At 34.5% G+C, this 27233-nt stretch overlaps 1 protein-coding gene across 6 annotated transcripts in view; it reads left to right on the top strand.

Moving 5' to 3' along the window:
• Positions 1-27233, top strand: part of FANCL (FA complementation group L) — a 78914-nt gene that overhangs the window by 17705 nt on the left and 33976 nt on the right. For all 6 annotated transcript variants that reach the window (XM_023228255.2, XM_023228257.2, XM_023228259.2 and 3 more), the window contains 2 exons: positions 1938-2038; positions 22010-22106. In XM_023228255.2, coding sequence (XP_023084023.1) covers positions 1938-2038; positions 22010-22106 — 198 coding nt within the window. The remainder of the gene's footprint in view (positions 1-1937; positions 2039-22009; positions 22107-27233) is intronic.

Genomic DNA, 27233 nt, shown 5'->3' with positions numbered 1-27233 from the left:
ACCTAAAAATAAAAGAATTATTAGTGTACTGTTAGGCTGTATTGTTAGTAATAGGGCTCCTATACTATAATCACCAATAAATATGTTGAGAGTGATGCTCACATGAAGTCAGTAGTTACTGAACTTTTTCAGGAAATGTTGTAAATCTTCCATGGAGTTGCCTAGTAATAACTGCATATAGTGGGAGTTCAGTATATATTTAATAAGTGAACAGTTACCTATATTTTAAAATAATCCTATGTGGTAGGTTATTTTATTTCTATTTTGGAGCTGAGCCACTGAACCCTAAGGCCTCAAAATAGGAATTGTTAAAGTCAGGATTTAAAACTTCTGTTTGTGAAGCCTTTCTGCTATGTACCTTTCCCTCTTTTCTGTGAAGAGTGTGTTACTTCTCTGCTTTTGCCTTTTTACCTGTTCTGGTTCTAGAGTAGGAGTAACTTGTCTGACTCAGAAGGTAGAGTGTATAAATGTCATAAACCTGGGATTGAAAAATGTTTTTACTATTATCCAGGTTTATTTTTACCTTCAATTTTTGTGGATAGCAATAATTAATATTTCAGAATAAAAACAAATTTTGAAAGAAGTACTATACTATATTAACGTATTTTATTTAATAACTAGTAGAGCACAGTCTTCATAGTATTAGGTTGGTGTACAACCTAAATATGAATTTATTTTGGTGGCCCATCAGTCTATTTTTAGGCAACATTAAGCATTTATATTATAAAAAAGGCAGCATATACCTTGTCTTCTAGGAGCTTACCCTCTAATTAAATCCATATTGATCTCTTCAGCTATACGGATCTGCTTTCACAGTTTTTTTTCATCATAAAGCAGATTCAGAACTAAATTGAAGTAGTTCCAGTTAATAGTTTTGATTTTGAAGTGCTGTTTCGTAGTATCTATTCTTTTTAATATGATCAATTTAATAGTATCCTATCCTTGTTAAAAAAAGTAATATATACTTAAAAAATAAGATTAAACATATACTTAAAAGAATAAAAATTGCAACCTTTTTTAAGGATTGTATTTGTCAGAAGTGTTTATAATTTTCAACTTGTCCCTATCTACTTCCGTTGTTTATTATGGCTTATTTATTTATTTAATTATTTATTTACTTACTTTTTGTAATACTGTTTTATAGTTCAGACCATATGAACATCTAAGTAATTTGTAGATACATTTATTTTTACTTTCCAAATAAGCTGTTTGTCTAGGTTAGTAACTTCAAAATAATTGGTAATTTTAGCTTCAGCAATTCTAGTGATTTTTTATATATCTTGTAAAAGAATTTAGTTTTGGTTGGGAGAACATAAGCATTGTAAAGCCATCATAGATAGGCCTAGCAAGGAACGGGACTGTAATCTAGCCAAATGGGTGGCATAGTACTCCAACTTACCTGGTTGAAGAATAGTACAGAGTGTAAGTCAGTGAAAGAAATTAGCATGTAGATATTTGTTCTGATAATGAGGAGTTTTTGTTTGTTAAGATGTGGTTCATAATGGTGTACAAATATGTCAGTTTAGGTAATGTACTTAGAGTTCAGGCCTTTCTTTAGAGGTACTTTTTACAAAACGTATATATCAAACATCATATTCATGGGAGTAGAGAGATAGTGAAGCCTTGAGGATCAATGTAATAAAAAGTTTTTTTTTTTTTTTTATCTCCAGTAGGCATAATAGTCTAGGAAAATATTAAAATCATAAGTTCTTTTCATGGCATAAAAATTGACATTTTGCATGACTTTCAGTGTAGTCCTTTAACTTTTTCTTGTTTCTTTTTCATGAGCAGGGGAATGAGTCAGCCAGATTTTCTATAAAACAATGGATACTTTTGTTAGGCACTAAGAAGATAATGAAATTATGTTTTGCAGTCAGGTATTAACAGTTCATTGTCTTGCATTCCACAGCCAATTCCGGTTTTCTTCTTTTAAACAGGAAGTTGCCTTAAAGAATAGACAAGAGCTATATGCACCACCTCCTCCTCCCCAGTTCTACTCAAGCCTTATTGAAGAGATAGGAACTCTTGGTTGGGATAAGTATGTCTGTTTTAAAATATATTTTAAATGCCTTTGTTTTATACATTTTAACTGAATATATTTCTAGTTTTAGCAATTTATACCTGATTTTAGTCAAAGTGTTTCATTGTAACTAGAGTATTTGATCCTTATTGTTGCTGTGAATTAAAGAGAGGAATATCATCATAAAAAATTGACTTACAAAGTAAAATGCTAAATATAATTTGGAGAAAATGACATTTTTATGTACACAGTAAGATGTTACCGTAATAAGATACTTTCACTGAACATACAACTGTATTCTAAATTTTCCATATTTGAAGAGTAGTGCTTAGACACATGAAAGAGGCTGGAAAAATTGCAGTATTTTTGAAATAATTGTAGTTATTTTCGTTAATATACAATTTGGCATGTCTAAATTTACATATATAACATTATAAGTGCTTTTGTAATTTGAGTAGTAAATTTTAGCAACTAGGGTTTGGAAGAATCATCTAGCTTTCTTTGAAAAAAATGATTTTTTTTTAAAAAACTGATGCATAAAGAAACCTAAGTTCAGTAGACATGTAAGAAGGTTGTTAAAACTTAATCCACATACCACCTGGAAAAAGAATGTGATGATTTGCTTGCTATTCAGTTTCTGAATTTAGCTTCCTTCTTAGTGTGGATACTTTGAAACATTACATTTATTATTAGGTGTATTATAACCTTTCTACTTTGAGCTAAAGCAGCAGTAAAGGTACGTCAATTTAGTTCTTATCACTTCTTAACCAGTATCAATAGTATTTTAGTATTCCTTTATTATTTCCATTTAGATTGCTCTGTTACTAAGATAAATCAAGGGCTAACTTAGGTACAATGTGAAAGGAATGTGCAATTGTTCACCACTAAGTTTTTCTTACTATGTTTAAACATCTTATTATTTATATCTGTTTCTAAGCTATTTTCAATGAATTGGACTTTTGATAACTAACGTGAAAATCCAGAAAGTCAAATCGCCATTTGAAAGAGAACAAGGAACGTATCCTAAGTGCAGAATATATGTCCTTTAATGTTTTATACGATTACCGATAACTAAAGAAAAACTAAAGACTTAAACATATTTTAGAGTTCCAAATTATTCCCATGTAAATAGTCTAAAATCGCCATTAAATATGTGATTATTAGAGAAAGAAGAATTATTTTATTTGCCTTTGCCTTCTATTTTCCTTTATATTCCTTAAAAGGCTTTTATTTAGAAAGTTCCTCTTCTTATGTATAGATCAATATTTTCCCTTTTGTTTTAACCACTAAAATTTGACTGAGTGGGCCATACCTCTTTTGGTGCACTTATGTGCAGAGATAGGTTAGCCATTCCTTCAGTCGTGACTTTATTTATGTAGACTTAATTTTTTATGAATACTTCTTTATCTTACCACCTCCCTGATTAAGAGTCAAACTGTGTACGATCTGTACTTGAGCCAAGTTATTTAAATACTGGTCTTGATAAAAATTACAGCCTCAGATTTCAACTTAAAACCTTACTAAAATCCTGATTGCACGTAATAGTGTTTCACTGTAGATGGACTGCTTAAAGTCTCTAATCTTATTTTATATATTTTCTCAATTTTACCCATCGATCTTAGAACCTAACTACTTTCTTTTGCTGTCTTGTATAGTTGCTCTTGAGGATGCCACTGAGTTAGGTTAAAGGATGTTGTATGAAATAGCCCTAAGAAATGCAGTAGGAATTTTAATTTGGGATGTCTTCCATTTTATGGTATAGCACTGTCTTTGTGAGAAGCCATGAAAGAAGTTTTGTTGTGTTTCAGATGCTAGAAAAGTCATGCTTTGCCTGACTATGCAACCTGCTACTTAAAGAATAATGTGAACTGTGTAATTGACTATGTTCTCTTTGACTTGGCCTCTAGGAAAGTTAGAGTCAAATTTTTGACATACTTTTTAGAGCCATGCTGGATATAGTATTTATATTTCTGTATGCTAATCTTATCCTGACTTTTGTTCTCCTGTGATTCTTCTCTTCATATCAAGGGTACATGTTATCTATGTGACTCATCACTGTTGATTTTGATCTTGATTACCTGGTTGAGGTAGTATTTGTCAGGTTTCTGCACTGTAAAGTTACTGTTTTTTTCCCTCTCACTATACTGTACTCTCTGGAAGTCACTATGTGTAGCCCACACTTAAGGAGTGGGCAGTTACACTCATGCCTCCTTTAGGGCAGAGTATTTAATAGATTTGGAATTTTTCTGCTCAGATTTTGTTCTCTCTCATTTATTTTTTCAGTCATTTATTTGAAATACTATGAACTCATGGATATTTATTTTATACTTTGGGTTATAATCTAATACTATTTTACTTTCTTGTTCAATTTGTTCTAGCTTTGGCCATTGAGAGCTCTTTCAGTTGGCTCCTGTGTGCTTTTGACAGGCCCCATGATTGTGGATGTATTTATATTTTTGAGCATTTCCTTACTTTCTGGCACTGAAAGAAATTTTGTATATTTCCTGCCCGTGTCCTAGAATCAACGACTTTTCCAAGGAGTCCTGGTTGCTTTTATTAGTGAGTGACATTTGAAACCAGGATGTAGGCACTATGGGTGCTTGTTGCTATTGGTATGTTGTTGTTTCTAGACCTTCTTAGCTGAAAAACAGAAAAAAAATGTGTTTATACTAACTCGTGTGTACATATCTGTGAATGTTTTTGTATCTAACCATTTGTGTCTCTATTAAGGTAAACATGATTTTATACTGATGTCTGCAACTCCAGTCTATTACCATATGTAGTTTTCTAGCCCACTCACTTGGTATATCTGAAATCTCATATTCCAACAGGGAGAAACCGAGCTCCCATTATCTGTTATCCATTTACTTACTTGTTCAATTGCAGTATACATGGAGAGCACTATCAGAATTATTAATCTGTACCCCCATAGGTAACAACTTTATCAACTATGCAATGCTTATTTTTATAGATTTTTTTGTTTGTTTGTTTTTTGCTTTTATAGGCTTCACTCATTTTCACAGTTATACTTAGGTTGGAACCATTTCCTCCACCCTCTTCAATGTACTTCTTTCCTGTATTTGTAACACAGATTGTTTTGTCATGTTCTCCATTTCATCCTGCATTCATTTTAAAAAATGATTTTAGGATCTATAGTGATGCTGCCTTTTTCTTTCCAGATGAGTTTTTTGTGCCTTTTTAATTTTTCTTAATCAGTTTTGCAAGAGCCATATGAATTTTTTGTTTTTTCAAAGACCCAACTTTTAACGTTGTTAATTTTCTCTATTGTATGTTTTTTATCATTAATATCTGCTTATTAAGAATTTATTTATTTATTTTTTTAGTTTTGCTTCCTTTGTAATTTCTTGAGATGGATATGTAGGTCATTGATTTTTTTTCCAATTTATCTTATGTTGTTATATATTAATTTAAGGCTGTAAATTTGTAAGCAATCTTAGCTAGATTCTGTAAGTTTTGATGTTACGTTTTTATTACTGTCAGTTAAAAATGTTAATTTTCATTGTGATTTCTTTTGGCTTATTTAGTATATCTCTTAATTTTCAAACAACTGGAGATTTTTGGGTTATTGAGTTCCAGTTTAAGTCTGCTTTTATCAGAAATCATCCTTTTAATTATCTCAATACTTTGAAGTTTACTGAGGCTTGCTTTATCACCCAGCATCTTGTCAATTTTGGTATGTGTTCTGTTTCCACTCAAAAAGAGTATGTAATCTCTTGTTGGGTATAGTGCTTTACTTTTATTCATTCCTCACATTTATTATGTGTGTCAGATATCCTGTATGTTTAATGATGTATTTGGTTTTTTGTCTGCTTGTCCTAAGATCTCTGGAGAGAGCTGTGTTAAATTTTCCCAATATGATTGTGAATTTTTGGAATTGTTTTTGTTCCCCAAAATTTGCTTTATGTCTGTTTACAGTCATGTTATTGGGTGCATACAGATTTATAATTGCTCTATCTTCCTTGTTGGTTTTCCCTTTTATTATTAGGACATGTTTCTTCTCTAGAAATATTATTGTCTTAATGTCTACTTTGTTATAACTTCACAAGCTAATAAATTACATATTTTAAAACTACTCTTTACCATTTGCATCTTTTAAAACAGATTTTAATGCTTTGTTGAAATTCTTCATCTTTTTCTCTATTTTCTTTCATAGTTTTAAAATATTTTTCTTGCTGGCAGTCACCAGAAACTGGAGGAGGCAAGGAATAGATTCTCTCCTAGAGCCTCCAGAGGGAGCACATCTTTGCTGACATCTGGATGAGAGAATAAATTCCTGTTGTTTTAGCCAAATATGTGTGTGTGTGTGTGTGTGTGTGCGCGCGCGCGCGCGTGTGTGTGTGTGTGTATTTTTTTCCTAAGTCCTATCTTCTGGATCCCTTTTTGTTGTTTTTATTTCTCTTTATTTCAGTCCTACAGAGTCTGCAATTCCTTATTCCCCTCTGCTGCCAAGGGTGAAATAATTTTTTTTTTTTTATACTTTTAGTTCTAGGGTACATGTGCACAACGTGCGGGTTTGTTACATATGTATACTTGTGCCGTGTTGGTGTGTTGCACCCATCAACTCGTCAGCACCCATCAACTAGTCATTTACATCAGGTATAACTCCCAATGCCATCCCTCCCCCCTCCCCCTCCCCATGATAGGCTCCAGTGTGTGATGTTCCCCTTCCCGAGTCCAAGTGATCTCATTGTTCAGTTCCCACCTATGAGTGAGAACATGTGGTGTTTGGTTTTCTGTTCTTGCGATAGTTTGCTGAGAATGATGGTTTCCAGCTGCATCCATGTCCCTACAAAGGACACACACTCATCCTTTTTTATGGCTGCATAGTATTCCATGGTGTATATGTGCCACATTTTCTTAATCCAGTCTGTCACTGATGGACATTTGGGTTGATTCCAAGTCTTTGCTATTGTGAATAGTGCCGCAATAAACATACGTGTGCATGTGTCTTTATAGCAGCATGATTTCTAATCCTTTGGGTATATACCCAGTAATGGGATGCCTGGGTCCTGTGTTATTTCTAGTTCTAGATCCTTGAGGTATCACCGTACTGTTTTCCACAATGATTGAACTAGTTTACAATCCCACCAACAGTGTAAAAGTGTCCCTATTTCTCCACATCCTCTCCAGCACCTGTTGTTTCCTGACTTTTTAATGATTGCCATTCTAACTGGTGTGAGATGATATCTCATTGTGGTTTTGATTTGCATTTCTCTGATGGCCAGTGATGATGAGCATTTTTTCCTGTGTCTGTTGGCTGTACGAATGTCTTCTTTTGAGAAGTGTCTATTCATATCCTTTGCCCACTTTTTGATGGGCTTGTTTGTTTTTTTCTCATAAATTTGTTTGAGTTCTTTATAGGTTCTGGATATTAGCCCTTTGTCAGATGAGTGGATTGCAAAAATGTTCTCCCATTCTGTAGGCTGCCTGTTCACTCTGATGGTAGTTTCTTTTGCTGTGCAGAAGCTCTTTAGTTTAATTAGATCCCGTTTGTCAATTTTGGCTTTTGTTGCCATTGCTTTTGGTGTTTTAGACGTGAAGTCCTTGCCCGTGCCTATGTCCTGAATGGTATTCCCTAGGTTTTCTTCTAGGATTTTTACAGTTTTAGGTCTAACATTTAAGTCTTTAATCCATCTGGAATTAATTTTCATATAAGGAGTAAGGAAAGGATCCAGTTTCAGCTTTCTACTTATGGCTAGCCAATTTTCCCAGCACCATTTATTAAATAGGGAATCCTTTCCCCATTTCTCGTTTTTGTCAGGTTTATCAAAGGTCAGATGGCTGTAGATGTGTGGTATTATTTCTGAGGACTCTGTTCTGTTCCATTGGTCTATATCTCTGTTTTGGTACCAGTACCATGCTGTTTTGGTTACTGTAGCCTTGTAGTATAGTTTGAAGTCAGGTAGCGTGATGCCTCCAGCTTTGTTCTTTTGACTTAGGACTGTCTTGGCAATGCGGGCTCTTTTTTGGTTCCATATGAACTTCAAAACAGTTTTTTCCAATTCTGTGAAGAAAGTCATTGGTAGCTTGATAGGGATGGCATTGGATCTATAAATTACCTTGGGCAGTATGGCCATTTTCACAATATTGATTCTTCCTATCCATGAGCATGGTATGTTCTTCCATTTGTTTGTGTCCTCTTTTATTTCAGTGAGCAGTGGTTTGCAGTTCTCCTTGAAGAGGTCCTTTACATCCCTTGTAAGTTGGATTCCTAGGTATTTTATTCTCTCTGAAGCAATTGTGAATGGAAGTTCATTCATGATTTGGCTCTCTGTCTGTCACTGGTGTATAAGAATGCTTGTGATTTTTGCACATTGATTTTGTATCCTGAGACTTTGCTGAAGTTGCTTATCAGCTTAAGGAGATTTTGGGCTGAGATGATGGGGTTTTCTAAATATACAATCATGTCATCTGCAAACAGAGACAATTTGACTTCCACTTTTCCTAACTGAATACCCTTGATTTCTTTCTCTTGCCTGATTGCCCTAGCCAGAACTTCCAACACTATGTTGAATAGAAGTGGTGAGAGAGGGCATCCCTGTCTTGTGCCGGTTTTCAAAGGGAATGCTGCCAGTTTTTGCCCATTCAGTATGATATTGGCTGTGGGTTTGTCATAAATAGCTCTTATTATTTTGAGACACGTTCCATCAATACCGAATTTATTGAGAGTTTTTAGCATGAAGGGCTGTTGAATTTTGTCAAAGGCCTTTTCTGCATCTATTGAGATAATCTTGTGGTTTTTGTCTTTGGTTCTGTTAATAATTTTTTAAAATATTTAAAAAGCTGTAATAAAATAACCTCAAAGGAAATGGGAAGAAGGATGGGGGGCAGTCAGGAATCATTAAGGAGGGTAGAGAAGAGATCCTCTTCTCACCCCCTTTATCCCCGTACTTGGATTCCAACCTGGACAGTAGGGAGAACTACCCTGTATCTCTCTAGGTACATCCCAGTTGTAGGTGAGATCAGCAGTCAGGGTATGAAAGTACCTGTGTGTGAATGGGAAGATGGACAATGTGAGTTCTGTTTTCATTTTTTTGTGTATGGTTTGTTGTCATATGATCTTATGTTTTGGCATCCCTAATACTTTTTGAAAACTAAAGGGTTTTTCTCTACTTTTCTTTATTTGCATAACTGATTCAATACAAAATTGAAATTTTCTATAACAAAAAATGTCAAAATCTTAAATCTTGTCTCTGCCCAATAAGGTAACTATTCTTTCTTTCAAAAGAAACTGGTGAAAGGAGATAAATGAGGAAACTGGCTTAATTTGCAGCCTTTCTAGTTAGTGCACCATTTCTCATTTCCCCTGCTGGCTGTTCTTCAGCATTTGCCCTTGGCCATTCAGACGTCAGTGCTATGTAGTGCTATGTTGACTGTTGGATATTGCACATAAAATAGTTTAGAGGCCCCAGATGATATTATTTTCTTCTATACAGGGTTTAGCTTTTCTCTTCCTGGGAAGATAGAGTGGGAACAGATTGGCAAAGGGCCCAGGTGGGTTCAGGGTGGGTTGTAGTTTTCATAGAGGTCAGTCTACCTCTGATTGCTGCCCTTCCTGTCCCAAGCTATAACTCTTCAGAGCTTCTAAACAAGAACCAGGTATATTCATTGGGATTTTCCCCTTGGTAGATCCTAAACTCTAACCTTTGTGTCTCCACAACACCTCTCAATTAGAGTCTGGGGTTCATTTTTGACAAAGCTCTATCTACATTTTGTTTGCCTTGCTTTTAGGAGCGCCTTTCAGGAGTTCCCACAGAGATCCTGGGGTATTCACTGAGATTTTGTGTCACTGATCGGCCCTGAATTCCAATTAATTTCTCCTTGTATTATGAGATTTCTAAATAATCTTGTTTTTCATTGCCTTTCTGCTTGACTTTTTATCTTCTTATTCCCTACAGTTTAAGGATTTATCAGAAGTTTTGAGGGAACGTTGGCAGAATGTTAGGCCAGGTTCTGGACCTACCTTTCCCCAGATTCTGGCCTTTCAAGTCTGTTATTTTTATCTCTCTATCCTCAAGAGATTGGCAGAAGTGCTGCGTTTTTTTTTTGCCACTTAATAGCAGCGCTTTCTCTGGGCTCTTTGCCCAGATCCTTCTCTTGCCCTGTGCCAGAATTGATAAATATGTTGAGGAAAATGGCTTCAGAATGTTGGCTTACTTCACTTCTGTTCCCTCTTCTTTAGGAGTTTGGCCCTTCAGGGCCTGTTCAGTTTAGCAATTCTTTGATGCTTTCAATTTTTTTTCCACCGTTTTCCTTTTATCAGCCTACTTTAGTTGTTCACTGTAGTAGAAGTGTTGGTCTTTAGCAAGCTATTCCATTTAGGCCAGAAATAGATGTCACATATAATTTTAAGAGTACTATATTATGACATTGAAGACTGGTTGATATTTATTAATGAGTTCAGGCTTTATTTGTTAAGACATTAGTCTTGAGTAGGATTTGGGATGGTTGGAGGCTTTTAAATAAAATTAAGCTTAACAATGCTGAGGAGAGACAGGGAAGACAAGCAAAAAGTTGAGATGGACTAGCAGCAGTTCCCACTGAGGTTGTGATTAGTTTTGAGACATTGATGTCATGGACCTAGTCATTCTTTAGGTATAGATTGATGGAATAAAGAAATATTATTTTGACTTATTTTCAGATGCTTAATGTTAATATTTGGTTTTTAGAGCATAGTTGGAAATGTAGAAAGGGTTTGGCAAGGACAGAGGACAGTTTTATTTCTGTTGTATTGAGATAGTGAGTTTGAGGCAGTCTACCTAGTAGACCTGACATTGTTGAGAGAAGTCCAATAACAAAAATCAGTTAAAGCATTAAGGATGTGATATGAGATTTTTTAATCACTCATTTTTTTACCCAGCTAATAATATTTATGAACTTCCTATAATATAAGGCAGAAAGGATACATAAGGCAAGACTTAACATTCCTCATGGGCCAGGTGTGGTGGCTCACGCCTGTAATCCCAGTGCTTTGGGAGGCTGAGGTGGGGCAGATCACTTGAGCTCAGGCATTTGAAACCAACCTGGGCAACATGGTGAAACCCCATGTCTACAAAATAAATAAATAAATAAATAAATAAATAAATAAATAAATAAATAAGCCAGGTGTGGTGGTATACATCTGTAGTCCTAGCTACTTGGGAGGCTGAGGTGGCGGAGCCTGGGTAGGTCGAGGCTTCAGGGAGCTGAGATCACACCACTGCACTTCAGTCTAGGTGACAGGGCGACCCTGTCCACAAGAACAACAACAAAGATTCCTCATGGAACTTGTGTCTAGTGGAAGAGTCAGAATTTAGGTAGATGATCATAGAACTGAATTATGACCACAACAAGAAGGGTAGACTGTAATTATAGGATTCTTGAGCGTTATAAGAGAAATAGTGCAAGGATATAAAATATTTTATGGAGTGTTTTGTGAGCTAAATAGAAAGTATTGTCTTTTGCTTTGTATTATACCCATTGTTCTAATGTAGGAGAAAAAGGAATAGATTTCTAACTTTGATAATAGATGAAAACCAAAAATGAGGATATGAATGTCTCTCTACCATATGTCATTTATCACAATATTATTGCCTCCTTTTTTCACTAAGATTGTTACATACAGGGACTGTCGTTTATGAAGTTTCTGTTGTGTGCCACTGACTGTGCTAGGTGCTTCATGTATTCTTATTTAATTTCTCAGGACAAATTTTAAGATAAATATTTTTATTTCCAAATTTTTCTATAAAACAAGTGTATGTAGACAGGGCTGGGTACATAACACCGCTCAGGCATTCTGTGTGAATGATGCTCCCTGGAGTTGTCCCATAGGGTGGCTCCGATATGGAGCCTTTAATGTAGCCTTTAATAAATTCTCCCCAACTACTTGGAGATAGTCACACATTGAGGGTGAAACTAATAAAAAGTATCTTACCGCGAATAAAATGGACGATTTGCAAAATTAACACACCCTTGGAGAGTTTCAAAATCTGTTGTGTAGATTTGTGAAAGATTATAGTTTAATTATAGTTACTAAGGTGGATGAATGACTTTTTTTCCCTCCCTTTTTTTTCCCCCCCCTTTTTTTTTTTTTTTTTTTTTTCTTTTTTTAGAGATGAGGTTTTACTGTATTGCCCAGGCTAGTCTCACACTCCTGGGCTCAAATGATTCTCCTGTCTCAGCCTCCCAAAATGCTGGGATTAACAGACGTGAGCTGCTATGCCTGGCCTAGGATGGATAAATTACTTTTGATTTAGCTGCTGTTACTTAATCATTTGTTTTATACTGTTTAAAAATAAAGAATGTGTTAGCATAAGAGAAGTGGTGTGTATGGATTGTGAGAAGCCAAAGAAGATAATTCTGTTAGTGTTAATCCTTTACTGTCTGGTAGAGTGACAAAACCTATCAACTTTATTTTTATGACTTAATTCTTAAATTAGGTATGGTACACAGATACACTGATAAAATTGGGTTTCAGAACCTGCTTATCTAAAGCTGAGACCTGAGCTGTGCTGTCCACATACTAGAATTGCTACTAGTTTTAATTGCTACTAATTTAAGGCCCTGCCTGAGGAGCTGGCTAAATTCTTAATTTAAAATATCTTTTGAAATGACACACACAATGATTTGCATAACAGGTTGATTTAAATGTATTTCAGAATCTTAATGATTTCTAGACTCTGTCAATAAGTCTATATTTTCCTTACATTCTAAGTAATAATCTTGTAGATTTGTCAGTATTATCATAAAATCTGATAAAGAAAAATCCTTGTTAGGTAATGCTGGCCTTGCTGTGTTTTTTAATTACATGTTTGACATTTCTAATCAACTCTATAAGATTAGATGTTATAAAAATTCTAAGTTGGAAAAGAAAAAGAAATATTTAAAATCAGATCAAAGCTTCCCTTTCTTTCCTTAGAAAGAAATATGGAAATAATATTGAGAATGAGTGGCTGACCTTAAGTTTGATTGCTGTTGTTATAATTTCTGTTCTTGTTTCAAGTTCTATAAAAACACAGTCAAAATAGCAACTTCCCCAAAGGTTAAGATGAAGATGGTATGACAGGTCTGGGTTATTTTGGGTATAACACTGACTCACAAAGGTAAGTGATACAAAATGATGTCTTGGTGGGTTTCTGTTAACTTCTGACCATGTTGTTTTACAGAATGGCCTATTAAAAAAATAAGAATTAAACAGTCCTTTGTATTTAACAAGATTTTCTGTTTGGTATTAAGAGTATCCTAGAGTTGAAAGTACCAAATACTTTTGCTTTAAGTAGCTTATCATGCCTCCCATTTTGCCTAGGACAGCCCTAATTTATTCTTTTTATCTTGGCCCCTGTCAGTCTCAAAAATGTCCCAGTTTGAGAGAAATGCATATCACTTTATGATATGGTTTGGTTCTATGTTCCCCGTGTCCCCACCCAAATCTCATCTTGCATTGTACTCCCACAATTCCCATGTGTTGCAGGAGGGACCCGGCAGAAGATAATTTAATCATGGGGGCAATTCCCCCATACTGTTCTCATGATAATGAATAAGTCTCAGGAGATCTGATGGTTTTATCAGGGGTTTCTGCTTTTGCATTTTCCTCATTCTCTCTTTGCCTGCTGCCATCCATGTAAGACAGGACTTGCTCCTCCTTGCCTTTCACCATGGTTGTGAGGCTTCCCCAGCCATGTGGAACTGTTAAGTCCAATTAAACCTCTTTCTTTTGTAAATTGCCCAGTCTTGGGTACATCTTTATCAGCAGCATGAAAACAGACTAATACAGTAAATCGGTACCAGTAGAGTGAGGCACTGCTGAGAAAGTACCTGAAAATGTGGAAGCGATTTTGGAACTGGGTAGCAGGCAGAGGTTGGAACAGTTTGGAAGGCTCAGAAGATAGGAAAATGTGGGAGAGTTTGGAACTTGCTAGAGACTTGTTGAATGACTTTGCCAAAAATGCTGATAGTGATATGGACAGTAAGGTCCAGACTAAGGTGGTTTCAGATGGAGATGAGGAACTTACTGGGAACTGGAGCAAAGGTTACTCTTGTTATGTTTTAGCAAAGAGACTGGTGGCATTTTGCCCCTGCCCTAGGGATTTGTGGAACTTTGAACTTGAGAGAGATGATTTAGGGTATCTAGTGGAAGAAATTTCTAAGCAGTAAAACTTTCAAGAGGTGACTTGCGTGCTGTTAAAAGCATTTAGTTTTAAAAGGGAAACAGAGGATAAAAGTTTGAAAAATTTGCAGCCTGACAATGTGCTAGAAAAGAAAATCCCTAGAAAAGAAAATCCCGTTTTCTGAGCAGAAATTCAAGCCAGTTGCAGAAATTTGCATAAGTAACAAGGAGCCAAGTGTTAATCCCCAAGACAATGGGGAAAATGTCTCCAGGGCATGCCAAAGGTCTTCACGGCAGCCCCCTTCCCCCACCCCCACATCACAGGCCCCAAGGCCTAGGAGGGAAAAGTGGGCCCAGGGTCTCAGAGCTGTGTGTAGCCTAGGGACTTGGTGCCCTGCATTCCAGCTGCTCTAGCTGTGGCTGAAAGAGGCCAATGTAGAGCTTGGGCCATGGCTGCAGATGGTGCAAACTCCAAGCCTTAGCAGCTTCCACGTGGTGTTGAGCCTGTGGTTGCACAGAAGTCCAGAATTGAGGTTTGGAAACCTCTGCCTAGGTTTCAGAAGATGTATGGAAATGCCTGGATGCCAGGCAGAAGTTTGCTGCAGGAGTGGGGCCCTCATGGAGAACCTCTGTTAGGACGATGTGGAAGGGAAATGTGGGATTGGAACCCCCACACAGAGTACCTACTGAGGCACTGCCTAGTGGAGCTGTGAGAAGAGGGCCACCATCTTCCAGACCCCAGAAGGGTATATCCGCTGACAGCTTGCACACTGTGCCTGGAAAAACTGCAGGCACTCAATGCCAGCCCATGAACTCAGCCAGGGCAGGGGTGCCATACCCTGCAAAATCACAGGGGTGGAGCTGCCCAAGGCTATGGGAACTCAACTCTTGCATCAGTATGACCTGCATGTGAGACATGGAGTCAAAGGAGATCATTTTGGAGCTTTAAGATTTGACTGCCCTGCTGGATTTTGGACTTGCATGGGGCCTGTAGCTCCTCTGTTTTGGCCAATTCTTCCCATTTGGAATGGCTGTATTTATCCAATGCCTATACCTGTGTTGTATCTAGGAAGTAACTAACTTGCTTTTGATTTTATAGACTCATTGGTGGAAGAGACTTACCTTGTCTTAGATAAGACTTTGGACTGTGGACTTTTGAGTTAATGATGAAATGAGTTAAGACTTTGGGGGGCTGTTTGGAAGGCACGATTGGTTTTGGAATGTGAGGACAATTGGGAAGGGGTCAGGGGTGGAATGATATGGTTTGGCTCTGTGTCCCCACCCAAGTCTTATCTTGAATTGTACTCCCACAGTTCTCATGTATTGTGGGAGGAACCCAGTGGGTGATAATTTAATCATGAGGGGTTCCCCCATACTGTTCTGGTGGTAATGAGTAAGTGTCACAAGGTGTGATGGTTTTATTAGGGGTTTCTGCTTTTGCATCTTCCTCATTCTGTCTTTGCTGCCATCCATGTAAGATGGGACTTGTTCCTCCTTGCATTACACCATGATTGTGAGTGTTCCTCAGCCACATGGAACTGTGCGTCCAATTAAGCCTCTTTCTTTTGTAAATTGCCAAGTCTTAGGTATGTCTTAGCAGCATGAAAACAGACTAATACACTTTGTAAGATACATTTATTTTAATAATGATATGCTCCTAGATAATTCAGAAGTTAAATGGTTCTAGTAGAAATGTGCTGATACTTTTGTCCTTTTAAGACAACATATATTATTTATCATTTAGAGTGAGTACCATTCAACTAGTTGTACTTTTCAAGTTTGTCTTGGGAAAGAGCTAACTGAGTTTTATTAAATCTGATGTGCAAACTGGGAGATTGTCAACATATATCATTAGGTTTTTGATTAAGCCCACTATCTTAGAAGCTGATTAATGGTGATATTTTGTATAATTGTTAATGCACTTTGAAGATTTATAACATATTGGGGAAATGGAGATTTCTTGTTCATACTAAATTCATTCCAATAATTATACCAGAGCTTTAATTCTGGCTTATCTGCTGTGTGATCTTGGGCAAACTTAATCTCTTTAAGTCACATTTTTTCATTTTTTAAAGGAAGCTAATAATGCCTAGTAATAAAGATTTCAAAGTGGCATGTTATGTGACTCATACAGTTCCTAGTATAAAGTAGGTGTATCAGGTTGTTGAGATACTAGTTCAACTAACAGTGTCAGACTGTGTCTGAGTTTTATGGTACTTAATTAGTGTTATGACTTAATTACAACCAATAATGATAATTTTGGTTGTATAAAACATAAGAGCATAGACATTAAACTGAAAACCTTTATAAATAGGATGATTTTTCTTCATACATAAATCCGTGTCATTGAATAACTGCAAATTATCTAGTAGTAAAAAGAAATCATGTTTTTATAGGTTGGTAATATGTTTACAGTATTTAATTAAAACAGTTTGCATTCAGCTATTATTTAAAACTTACACATGATTCACTAAACGTGAACCAGTCTGACAACATCTTCTGCATTTTCATATATACATAGAACATGGTATACTGACACATACATAGAAATATAAAACTTTCATATTATTAAAAAGTTTATTATGTGCTTGGCAAGCTAAAACTTACATGAAAAGGAGCAATGTGAGTTTGGAGAAATTTGAAGTATTTTGGGCTACAAATAATTTAGGAGTATTCTTAGAGAAAATGAATGTTGGGATAAGCTTTGAAGGAATATACAGAGCCTTCGAAGGGAAGGAATGGTGAAGGCAAGGTTGTAGCAATAGAAAATGTGCAATTTATTTTTTGACTTTGGAGTACATCAGTTGCTCACGTAAGGGGATTAACATATTAGGGCTAATCTGAGGGGTCTTGACTGCTAGGCTAATGATTCTCTATGTGCAGGTGGTAGGGACTCATTGAATATTTTTGAGCAAGGGATTGATATGATTAAACAGGTATTTAGGAAGATTAATCTAGACACAGAAGGCAGAATGGATTGGTGTACAGAGAGGAAGTAAAGACACCCATTAGGAAGATTGTTTCTAGTAATCTAGATATGAAGTAGTTAATGCTTAAACTTGAGAGTGGCAATAAAAATGGAAACTTGGATGCTTTATTAAAACACGAAGGTCTTCGGTCTGTCTTTTGAAGCAGTCTGCCTGTTGATGTTAATACTACTTAAATGCATCTAGTTGGCTAAAGAAAATAAAAGCTAAATAACTTAAACTCTTGGTCAATATAAGTGTAGTATTTTAAGAGCTATAAAACACATTTCTTCTGCTTTGTTATACTTGATAACATTCTGCTATTAACAGGGACAACAACAAAACATCCCTGAAGCTTTATTATTAACAAATACTTTAAATGTTTAAAAAGCTATTTTATAAAGAAGTATAGCAAATGATAAATACAAAGTGGAGGGCCAAAAGTAAAATGTTTTATTTCTTTAGATTTTATACTTCAGTTTTATATTTTCTTTGTCAATTTTAGAATATGCTTAACTTAGTGATAATATCTAAACTCCTTTTAAATACAAATCTTAATTCTTACTTTGTGAGCTTTTTGCTAGCATTTTATTTAAAAGTTTGAGCTTTCCACTGGATAGTTTCCTAAATCATTATTTGAATGATTTATATTTTATTTAAATGAATAAAAGTTATTTATTCCCTGTTGTCTAAAGTGAGATGTCCAACTTAAAATAGACTTAAACAACATTTAGTGACATGGTCTCTCTCTTTTACCAAGGTCAGAGTGCAGTGATGCCATCCTAGTTTAGTGCAGCCTCAAACTTTTGGGATCAAGCAATCCTTCTGCCTCAGCCTCCTGAATAGCTGGAACTACAGGTGCATGCCACTATGACGAGTTAGTTTAAAACATTTTTTTTGTAAAGATGAGGTCTTGCTGTGTCACCCAGGCTGGTCTTGAACTCTTGGGCTCGAGTGATCCTTCCCTCAGCTTCCCAAAGTGCTGGGATTATAGGCATGAGTCACTGTGCCTGACATGAAATAGATTTTCTTAGACAAACTGATTTGATATCACTTGTAAGAGTTTATCACTTTTTTTTCCTTTAAGATCTTGTCCATACACCAAACACCAAGATACTTTTTTCTGTCATAAGTTGATATAAATAGTCTCTATTAGTTATATCATATGCTAGGCTGCTATTAACAAAGAGAAATGTAAATCCTCAGTAGTTGAAACAAGGTAGAATTTTATTCATCTCTCATGTAACAATTCAGAGGTAGGCAGATGGTCAAGAGTGGGTTGGTGCCTTTGTTCCACAAGGACATTCGAGAATCCAGGTTTTCTTTTGTTTCTCAACCATCCGTTGTGACTGCATTGTTCAGTAGCCACGTGCGTCATTGACATTTACATTTAAATTAACTTAAATAAAAAAACCCACTAGCCACATTTTAAGTCTGTTATAGACACGTGACTGGTGGCTACCATTTTAAACAGTGCAAATATCTCATACCTCCATCATCACAGAGTGTTTTGTTGGTTAGTGCTTTATAGAGTGTTGTTCCTGTCCTCATGATCTTTGCTGGCTCCTATTGGCCTGTCCAAATTCTAGTCTACAGGAAAGGAGAATAAGAGGAGGGAAGAGAGGATAGCATAGTTCTGTTATAAATGATCCTCCAAAAGCACACATCACTTGTGCTTGTAGTCCACTGGCCAAAATGTAGTTATATGCCAACACCTCCCTGCAAGGGCAGCTAGGACAAGTCACTAGCTGGGTGAAGTGGATCCTGCTAAAACTTGGTTTTGTTGGGGGTTGGTTGGGGGCAGGGATCCTGTTACCAAACTGGAGAAGTTGAGTTAAATAGTAGAGGGCAATTGACAATCAAGGTCACATATACTCAAATCTATTAATAATCACAGCAAGGTTTCTTTCCATCCCCCAAACAAAGTGACCCAGAAGCACGCTGGGTAAAATGTACCTTAATTTTAAATGGCCATGCTGATATTAACCTGGAATTATAAATGTTTTTTACTGCTGTATTTAAATTACGTCTTAAAGTTTAACAAAATCTACGTCATGGCCAATTTGGCTTACAGGCCATATTTTTGAGTGTGGCACTTTTTCTGTAATGTATTACCTCTCTGACTTACATTGTGGGATGATGATAATTTTATGTTATGTGATTACAAAGAACTAAAGAGCTTTTATTTCTGTGTTATTTGATAGATGTTAAAAAATGATTTTAAACATTGTGAAGGTGAGCAACAATGTGAAGTACAGAAAGTAGTAGGTGGTGGTTTAGTTTTTTCTTCCACCCATCTTAAACGTGCATGCCTTCTCTCTCCCTCTGTATATATTCATCATGGTTATGAACTATTTAAGGCTTGTAATGAAAAGCAGTCTCCCATTTCATTTTCTATCCCCAGTCTTATTCTTTGAGACAAATACTTTGAAATATTCATGTTTACAACTTCCATGTTTCAAAATAATCTGCCTACATGCAGTATTTCTTTATTTTTTAGGAATTATGAACTGATTACTATAATGAAAAAGAATTTAGCTAATGTATTATTTCTCTTTTCTTTCTTTTTTTTATTTTTATTTTTCCATAGCTTTACTGTTTCTTAAACCTCTTTTACATCCATTCAATTAAAGATGGTGTCTCTTGACTTTCAAATTAGCAATTACAGATTTTATTGTTTCTAATTTTCCATTCTGGTATCTTTCCCATTTCTATTTCCCAATTTTTGTCAGTTCTTCATTTTAAATTGCAGTAGTCAAATATATTTACATTAGTCTCTATAACTATAATTAAGTCTTTTAGCTTTGTGTATTCCTGGATTCTAAAAATCGTAACTAGTAACAGTTTAATTTTTTACTACTACATAAATATTTTTAACTGAAAAGTTAGTGGCAGAGTAATTACAATTTTTTAACGCAGTTTTATTGTTGATAATTTGGTTTGAAATTTCTTCTTCCCCCTTTTATCATGCACTTAAAAATTCCTGTAATTTCTGCCAGTATGTCAGTCATACTGTCTATCCTGAACACTGCATTTTTGCAAGCTGTTTCTGCCTGGAGTCCTTGTTCTCTCCCTTCTTTTCTGTTTTGTCAGCCAGTGCTCTTTTAACTACTCTACATTTTCCTAAAAGTTGTTGAAAATTTGCTTTAATTAATACTATTCCTTCTTTTTTTTTTTTTTGTAACTGTAGGTTTATACCTTTGAAACATTAATTTTTTTAAATGATTAATTTTTTAGGAAGTAGAGAATATAAATGCATGTGCTTAACATCTTGAATCTGAAGTGTGGAAGTTTTAAGAGTCTGGTATTGATATATCTGAACTTTAGAGACATATGGTAAAACTTGTGATAAAGACTCATGCTAATTTTTTTTGGAGGTGAAGCGTTTACAGATACAGCTGAAAGAAAATATACTCATTGTTATTTTTATGTGTATAAAACACTTTCTAGAATAGTTTTACTTTTGTTTTCTAAGACCCTAGAGTTTTTACAGATTGGGATAAAATTTCCATTCTGTTATTGAAGATAGATATCTTCAGATTTAGATATATTTTCATTACAGTGTTTCACAACTTCATTGTACATTTCTTGAAATTAGCCTATTTTATCATCATATAGTACCTGGTCAGTATCTAAATGGCATATAGTGATATTAAAAAATATATTTCCTAAGTTAGGAGGCTTATATTCTGAACGCCTATGGGTCTTAGTGTCAGCCTGGGTGGTAAGTTTTGCAATGCTCTTAGACTGCTTTTTATCTTTTTTTTTTTTTTTATTGAGATAGAGTTTCACTCTTGTTGCCCAGGCTGGAGTACAACGGCGCGATCTGGACTCACCACAACCTCCGCCTCTCGGGTTCAAGCGATTCTCTTTCCTCAGCCTCCCTAGTAGCTAGAATTATAGGTCTGTGCCACCACGGCTGGCTAGTTTTGTATTTTTAGTAGAGACGGGGTTTCTTTTTGTTGGTCAGGCTGGTCTCGATCTCCCGATCTCAGGTGATCTGCCCGCCTCGGCCTCCCAAAGTGCTGGGATTATAGGCATGAGCCACTGCGCCCGGTCGACTACTTTTTATCTCTACAAGAAAATAGTATTGTAAAAATGTCAAAAATATCCATATGCCCAGTTCACTAGTAAATATACTGCTAAATTTGAACCTTTTTGGCAGTAGTTTATGCTACTCAAGGGACGATATTTTTACGGAATGATATATTTCAAAGGGTATTGGTTTTCATTGTAGAAAATTCATGCATTTAGAGTAACTTAAAGCCAAAACAGTTGTGCTTGTGCTATATGTTTAGAATATTAGTCATCTTGAATACATGCATAGGTTAAGTGTCAGAAGCTATATATTGTGCAAAAAGAAAATGTATTGTTAGGAGACCAGGCTGTACCTGTGCTTATACAGCATTTTCCTTAGAGGATCAATTTGAGTATATGAACAAATATCAGCTAGATTTTTGTACGGTAACATTATTGATAATATAGGAGAAATTCATTGAGGAGAAAAACAAAGGAAGCATAAAAGTCTCATACTGTATGAAACTACAGAAATGGATCAAAGAGTTTGACAGGAAGTTTAATGTGTACATAAGTAGAGGCTGACAGGAACATGCTGTGTGTGCCAAAGGTTCCAGTGATGGAAAACTGAAACATAGTGCTCACTGACCACAGCATGAGCCTTGACACACATTGTAAATAATCCAGAGATATATGACTGCATTAAGTGCTAGGCTGGTGTATGAACGGCAGTAAATCTATAGCAGCAGAAAGGGTTGGTGTGCAGAAATTCTTCTGATTAATTTTTATAATGGATTAATAGGAATATAGCAAATATTTTCATTTCAAATTCTGCCTTCTCCAGTTCCCCTCTCCAGCTCTCCCCGGTGTGATCATTTTTTATTCTTCTCTGCTCACCAGACTTGTGTATGTGGATACCTGCTTCAGTACCATCAAGTTAAAAGCAGAAGATGCTTCTGGTAGAGAGCATTTAATAACTCTCAAGTTGAAGGCAAAGGTATGTGCCTTGTTAAACTGTTACTGTGATCAGGAAATACTTTGTGAAATGAACTCTGTGAATGCTCTCAATGTAAAGAAGTGCTAGTTGCATCTAAAAATACATATATCATGCTTTAAAACATTGATTTTGGAAAGCCTCAAAGAATTTATTCACCACGTTTCCAAAAGCCTAGACAGTTTCATGTCATATTTTAGTCCAAATTTGATCAAAATATAGACTTTATGACAAATATTACAAATACAATTTTATAGCCTCAGAGTACCATGATGTTAATTTTGTAACATCCTGTGTAGAAGACAGTGGACACTTCCACTATCCCAAGTTGTACTGAGAAAATCTTTTGCATTCAGCTGTTAGTATAAATTTCTTTTGTAGTTCTTATTCTTACCTATGATTCCCACTCCCTAACACAGACAACATATATGCATACTTTTTTATAGTTTGTTTGCTTTGGCTGGGGTTTTTTGACTTAAGTATTTTAAGAATTTGCAGAGGTTATGCCTCTGTTTATAGATCCCTTATAGGATAGTGATATATAATTGCATATTTTATTGGCACAAAACATGGTTGTTTCATCTTTATTTTTTAGTTCTAAATTGTGAATTTGGACAAATAAGTAAAATAAACAAGTTCAGCATATTGATCATTTACTTAGTAATCACTGGGGAAACATGAGAATTTGAAGAAAACCAGGACATCCAACTTTTTTTTTTTTTATTGTTCCTAGGAGTCATCAATCAACTCTTTCAGAAGATTGTAGTGATGAAAAGATCAATTGTGTTTGTCCTTTTTAAAAATGTGTCTGGCATTTAAGCTTTCCACAAGAGAAAATTAATATATAAAGCTGTACTGGATGACACAGAAAAGTTGATATCTTATAATGGTTCTATAACAGACAGGTTGAGAAATAACTAATTATCTCTTTCACACACAGAATGTGTAGGTCTAATTTTAAGATCCATATGTGATAAGTCTTGGAAAAAATTAGTGGGATGGAAATCTCGTTATTTGTAAAATAAGTTAGATAATTATTTTTATTAAATTGAAAAGATTTTTATTTTCTTTTTTAGTTTGTAAAGGTGTGCTTTTTTTTTTTTTTTAAGAGAAATTTGCCTTTATCCTTCCGAAGGGTCACATGTTGCCAGTGGCAAGGGTTCTGTCATTTCCTTCAAAGCTCTATTTGTTTATATTTTGTACCTTAATAAAATTAGCCATTTTTCTATGAAGACCAAAACTAAAGATTTTAAATATATCCTGTCCTCATTTTTACAAGCTCTTCTACTTCCTAAGAAGATGATGCTGTAAATTTATGCTGCCTTTAACTATACCTACAAGATTATTAATCCAAGTTGATGACATTTAGTTCATTTATTGGTAGTATTCAGAGTGAAGATGTGACAATTTAATGTGGTCCATTTTGTCTGCTTTTTTCTATACTTTTTCAAGGTAGATAAGATGATGCTTTTAGTATTTCTCTGGAGAATATTTTCCAGGGTCAGTTTTGCAACATCTGTAGTTATGAAGCACTTTTATGGATACTCTCGCAAAAGAGAAGAGAAAGCTTTATTTAAGCTGGGAAGGAATTTGGCAAAAAAAAAAAAAAAAATCTGTTTTGTAAAAACAAAAAAAAGCATGTAACTGAATCTTATGTTGGTATGATTTATTTGAATTTTATTTCTCAATGTAGTTTAGATTTTATATGTACACCACAGTTGTCTTTGAGATGTGACAATTTCTTTTTTTTTTTTAGGAAAAAATGTTAGTTCTAGATTGTCAATTTGGACAAATAAGTAGAATAAACAAGTTCAGCATATTAATCATTTACCTAGTAATCACTGGGGAAATTTGAAGAAAACCAGGATGTCTTTTTTTTCTTTAGGAAAAAGGTATAGGTATATGTAAAACCACCACCAACTAATTGTCAAAACCTTTACTTTCAAAAGTAATATACAACAATAAAAGCTCCACATATAGGAATATTAACTGAAAAATATTTTAGGAAAATAAAATTTTAGGAAAAAAGAAAAAAAGAAATTGGGCCTGGAATTGTTAGTCAACTACGTTAATAGCTGAAACATTAACTGTCTATTAAGAGTATATGATGCAAAATCTTAATCCAAACTAAGTTTTAAGTGGAATGCTGGATTTTTTATTAATAACATACCTCAAAGCAGACTTTTTTCATAAATACGCAAACCTTTATTTCTATTACTTGATTTTTTTAATATACAGTAAATAAATGCATTTGTTTTATTTATTCTGGAATACATACTCTCCCAATTCTACCACTTCCCCTCACCATCTCCAAGAAACTCACAAAGAAAACAAATAACACATTTTGACTAGATGTCCTTTATTAAAAATATATATGTAAATAAAAAATAAGTAGAAGTAAACCAGATAAATTTTGTGGTTTTTATAGGTATATTTTTATGCAATACTTACAGTGCATTCTGTACTGAATTACCTTTGCTTTACAAAAGAAGTAGCCCAGGGCTTCCTTAGCTTTGGTCAAGACCACTACTACTTGAAAAACAAATTACAAATATGTGTCAGAGGGTGGGCATTCCGTCTCTGCTATAATTTGTATATATTCACTTGGGGGTCAGCCTTACTGCTTAGGTAGTCCAATCATAGAACAGACTTGGTTACAGTTTGTCTTAGAATATATTAATACTATAGAGTCTGAAAAATATTGTGTGTGATATAAAAATATATACTTAATATGTAATCATTGTATTTTTTTAGTTATTGATTTTCTGCAAATGAGATTTAGAGAACTATGTTTTACTTGAAAATAATTAAATACTATATGTATTTTTCAGTAAATATTCTTGTATATGGAGCTTTTGTTGTTGTAAATTACTTTTGGAAGTAAAAGTTTTGACAGTTAGTTGCCAGTGGTTTTATATATACCTATAAAACTTACTATTGAAAAGTATCTTAATTTTGATCAAGTTACTTTGTTATATTGTAGTCCATCTACATTGTAGTTAATACTATTATAATTCAGAAGCTATTCTGAAAATGAATATCTAGTATGCTAGTTTATATTTTAATATTTATGATAAATCATCCAGACTTATATAAATGTTCTTTTTAAGTTCTGTACTATTATGTGAAGTTTGTTATATAAACAAAATTGATTTTGCACATGAATGTAATTAACACATATAACAAGTATTCATTTAATTCAGATATGAAGTAAAGCCACTAGCATGAAGATCAGTCTAATTTAATATATACATATTGTATTACAAATATAAAAATATATTTGAAAGATGTCATCTCAGAAACTACATACTGCACTCATTTATATATGTAGAATCATATATTTACTCTAACTTGCTTTTTTGTTTAACTATTTGTGGATCTCTTTCCATGTCAGTGCACTGATACCATTTACTATTCTGAATCCTACTTGAAGGTAGTATCTTACTCTTTTAGCATAATGAGCTGTGTATGTACTTAATGGGGCCACAAATACTTTACTTTGTGTATCTACTCCAAATACAGTAAACATTTCATTAATTCTCTATCTAGATCGATGAATCATTTAAGTTAGAGAGTTGATATTGTTCATTGTCAGCATCACCAAGATAAATAGCAGCAACTCAAAATGAACTGAATTTTCCATTTTTGACCCATAGAGGTTTCAAGTGCACATTATTATTTTTAAAGAATTCTGACATTTTAGAGGGAAAAGAGATTTTGTACACTTTCAGTTGAGTTTTGTCATTTTTACTTGTGAAACAGCCAGAGAAATTAAATGACTTGTTCGAGATCGTACAAGTTAATTAACAGAGGTGGAACCAAAGAAAGCTGAGGTCTTTGTCTACATTTACTTTGAGATAATCACAATTTTTAAATATGGTGTACAAATTGTTTCTCCAGTGATTACAGCAATGATACTCTGAAGTATATCATCTGATGTTTTTGTCTGAAATAGAACTTCCTCTTTTAATTTCAGCATGATCTTTTATTCTTTCTTTTTTTCCCCCCCAGAAGTAGATCACTGGAGTATTTTTATATGATTTCTTATATATTTGCCTTTGTGTTTAGTTCTACATAGCCAGATACCATTAGTCAGAGTGTATATTGATAGTAAGTCTTTTTAGCGAACTGATCATTGTAGCTAAATGTTTGAAAGTGTTGATTTCAGGTGTTTGTTAAATACTATAGTGATTTTTTTGTTCTCTTTTGCTTACCCAGCAGAGTACTGAAAAATAAGAGGCTGAAAAAAGTGAAAGCCTAAAACTTGTTTTAAATATTTTGTCAAATGAAAGTTTTCCTAAAATTAATTTTCTTTCAGTGCATTTTAGCTTTTTAATGGAAAGAAATGGGTATTTTTAATTACATGTGACTGAATAATCAGAAGTGGATTATAGAGAAATCATTAAGTATGATTCTCTAATAAGGAAACTGATTTTAAGAAATTTTATCTTTTGCCTTTGTTAACTTAAAAATTTGGTTTGTCCTCATGACTGCCACTTTTGTATGACTAGTTGAAGAAATAATTTTGTATTTACCAATCTTTCAAAGGTTTTCCTTGCTAGAAAGTATGTTTTATTTTTTCTTAATAAGCCAGAAGATATTTTATCTTCTTGCTAAAATTAATATCTTTAATGTAGGAAACAGTTTTTTACATTGACAGCTTTATGTATTCATTTTCATGTATTTCTTAATTCCTTTAACTGATATACACTATTTAAATAGGCATATTTAATATGCCTATTATAGACTGATGCTATTTGAAATTAAATTTAGGACTAGAAGAAAATTAAATATCAACTAATTTAACCTCTTATTTTAAAGATAAACAGAGATCCAGTTTAGTTCATTCCTCAAATCATAACTTCAGCGGCTGACCCAACACTGACTTAACATTACCTTTTACTCAACACTGATTGCTTTGGCAATTCCAAATCACCAAAGTTGCACCTCCATAGGTTGACTATAAATAAGCTCTTAATATCACTATGAAAGTGGAGCAAAAATAATTATATGTAATACATTTGCAGTTACAATAATATGTTTTCCCCTAATATACCTAGTTTTTCTTTTCCCTTTCCCTTCCCCTTCTCCTTCTCCTTCTCCTTCTCCTTCTCCTTCTCCTTCTCCTTC

The sequence above is a fragment of the Piliocolobus tephrosceles genome, chromosome 15, assembly GCF_002776525.5.
Source record: "Piliocolobus tephrosceles isolate RC106 chromosome 15, ASM277652v3, whole genome shotgun sequence".
Taxonomy (NCBI): domain Eukaryota; kingdom Metazoa; phylum Chordata; class Mammalia; order Primates; family Cercopithecidae; genus Piliocolobus; species Piliocolobus tephrosceles.
Note: the sequence above shows the minus strand (reverse complement) of the source record. Positions and strands in the feature narration are given on the sequence as shown.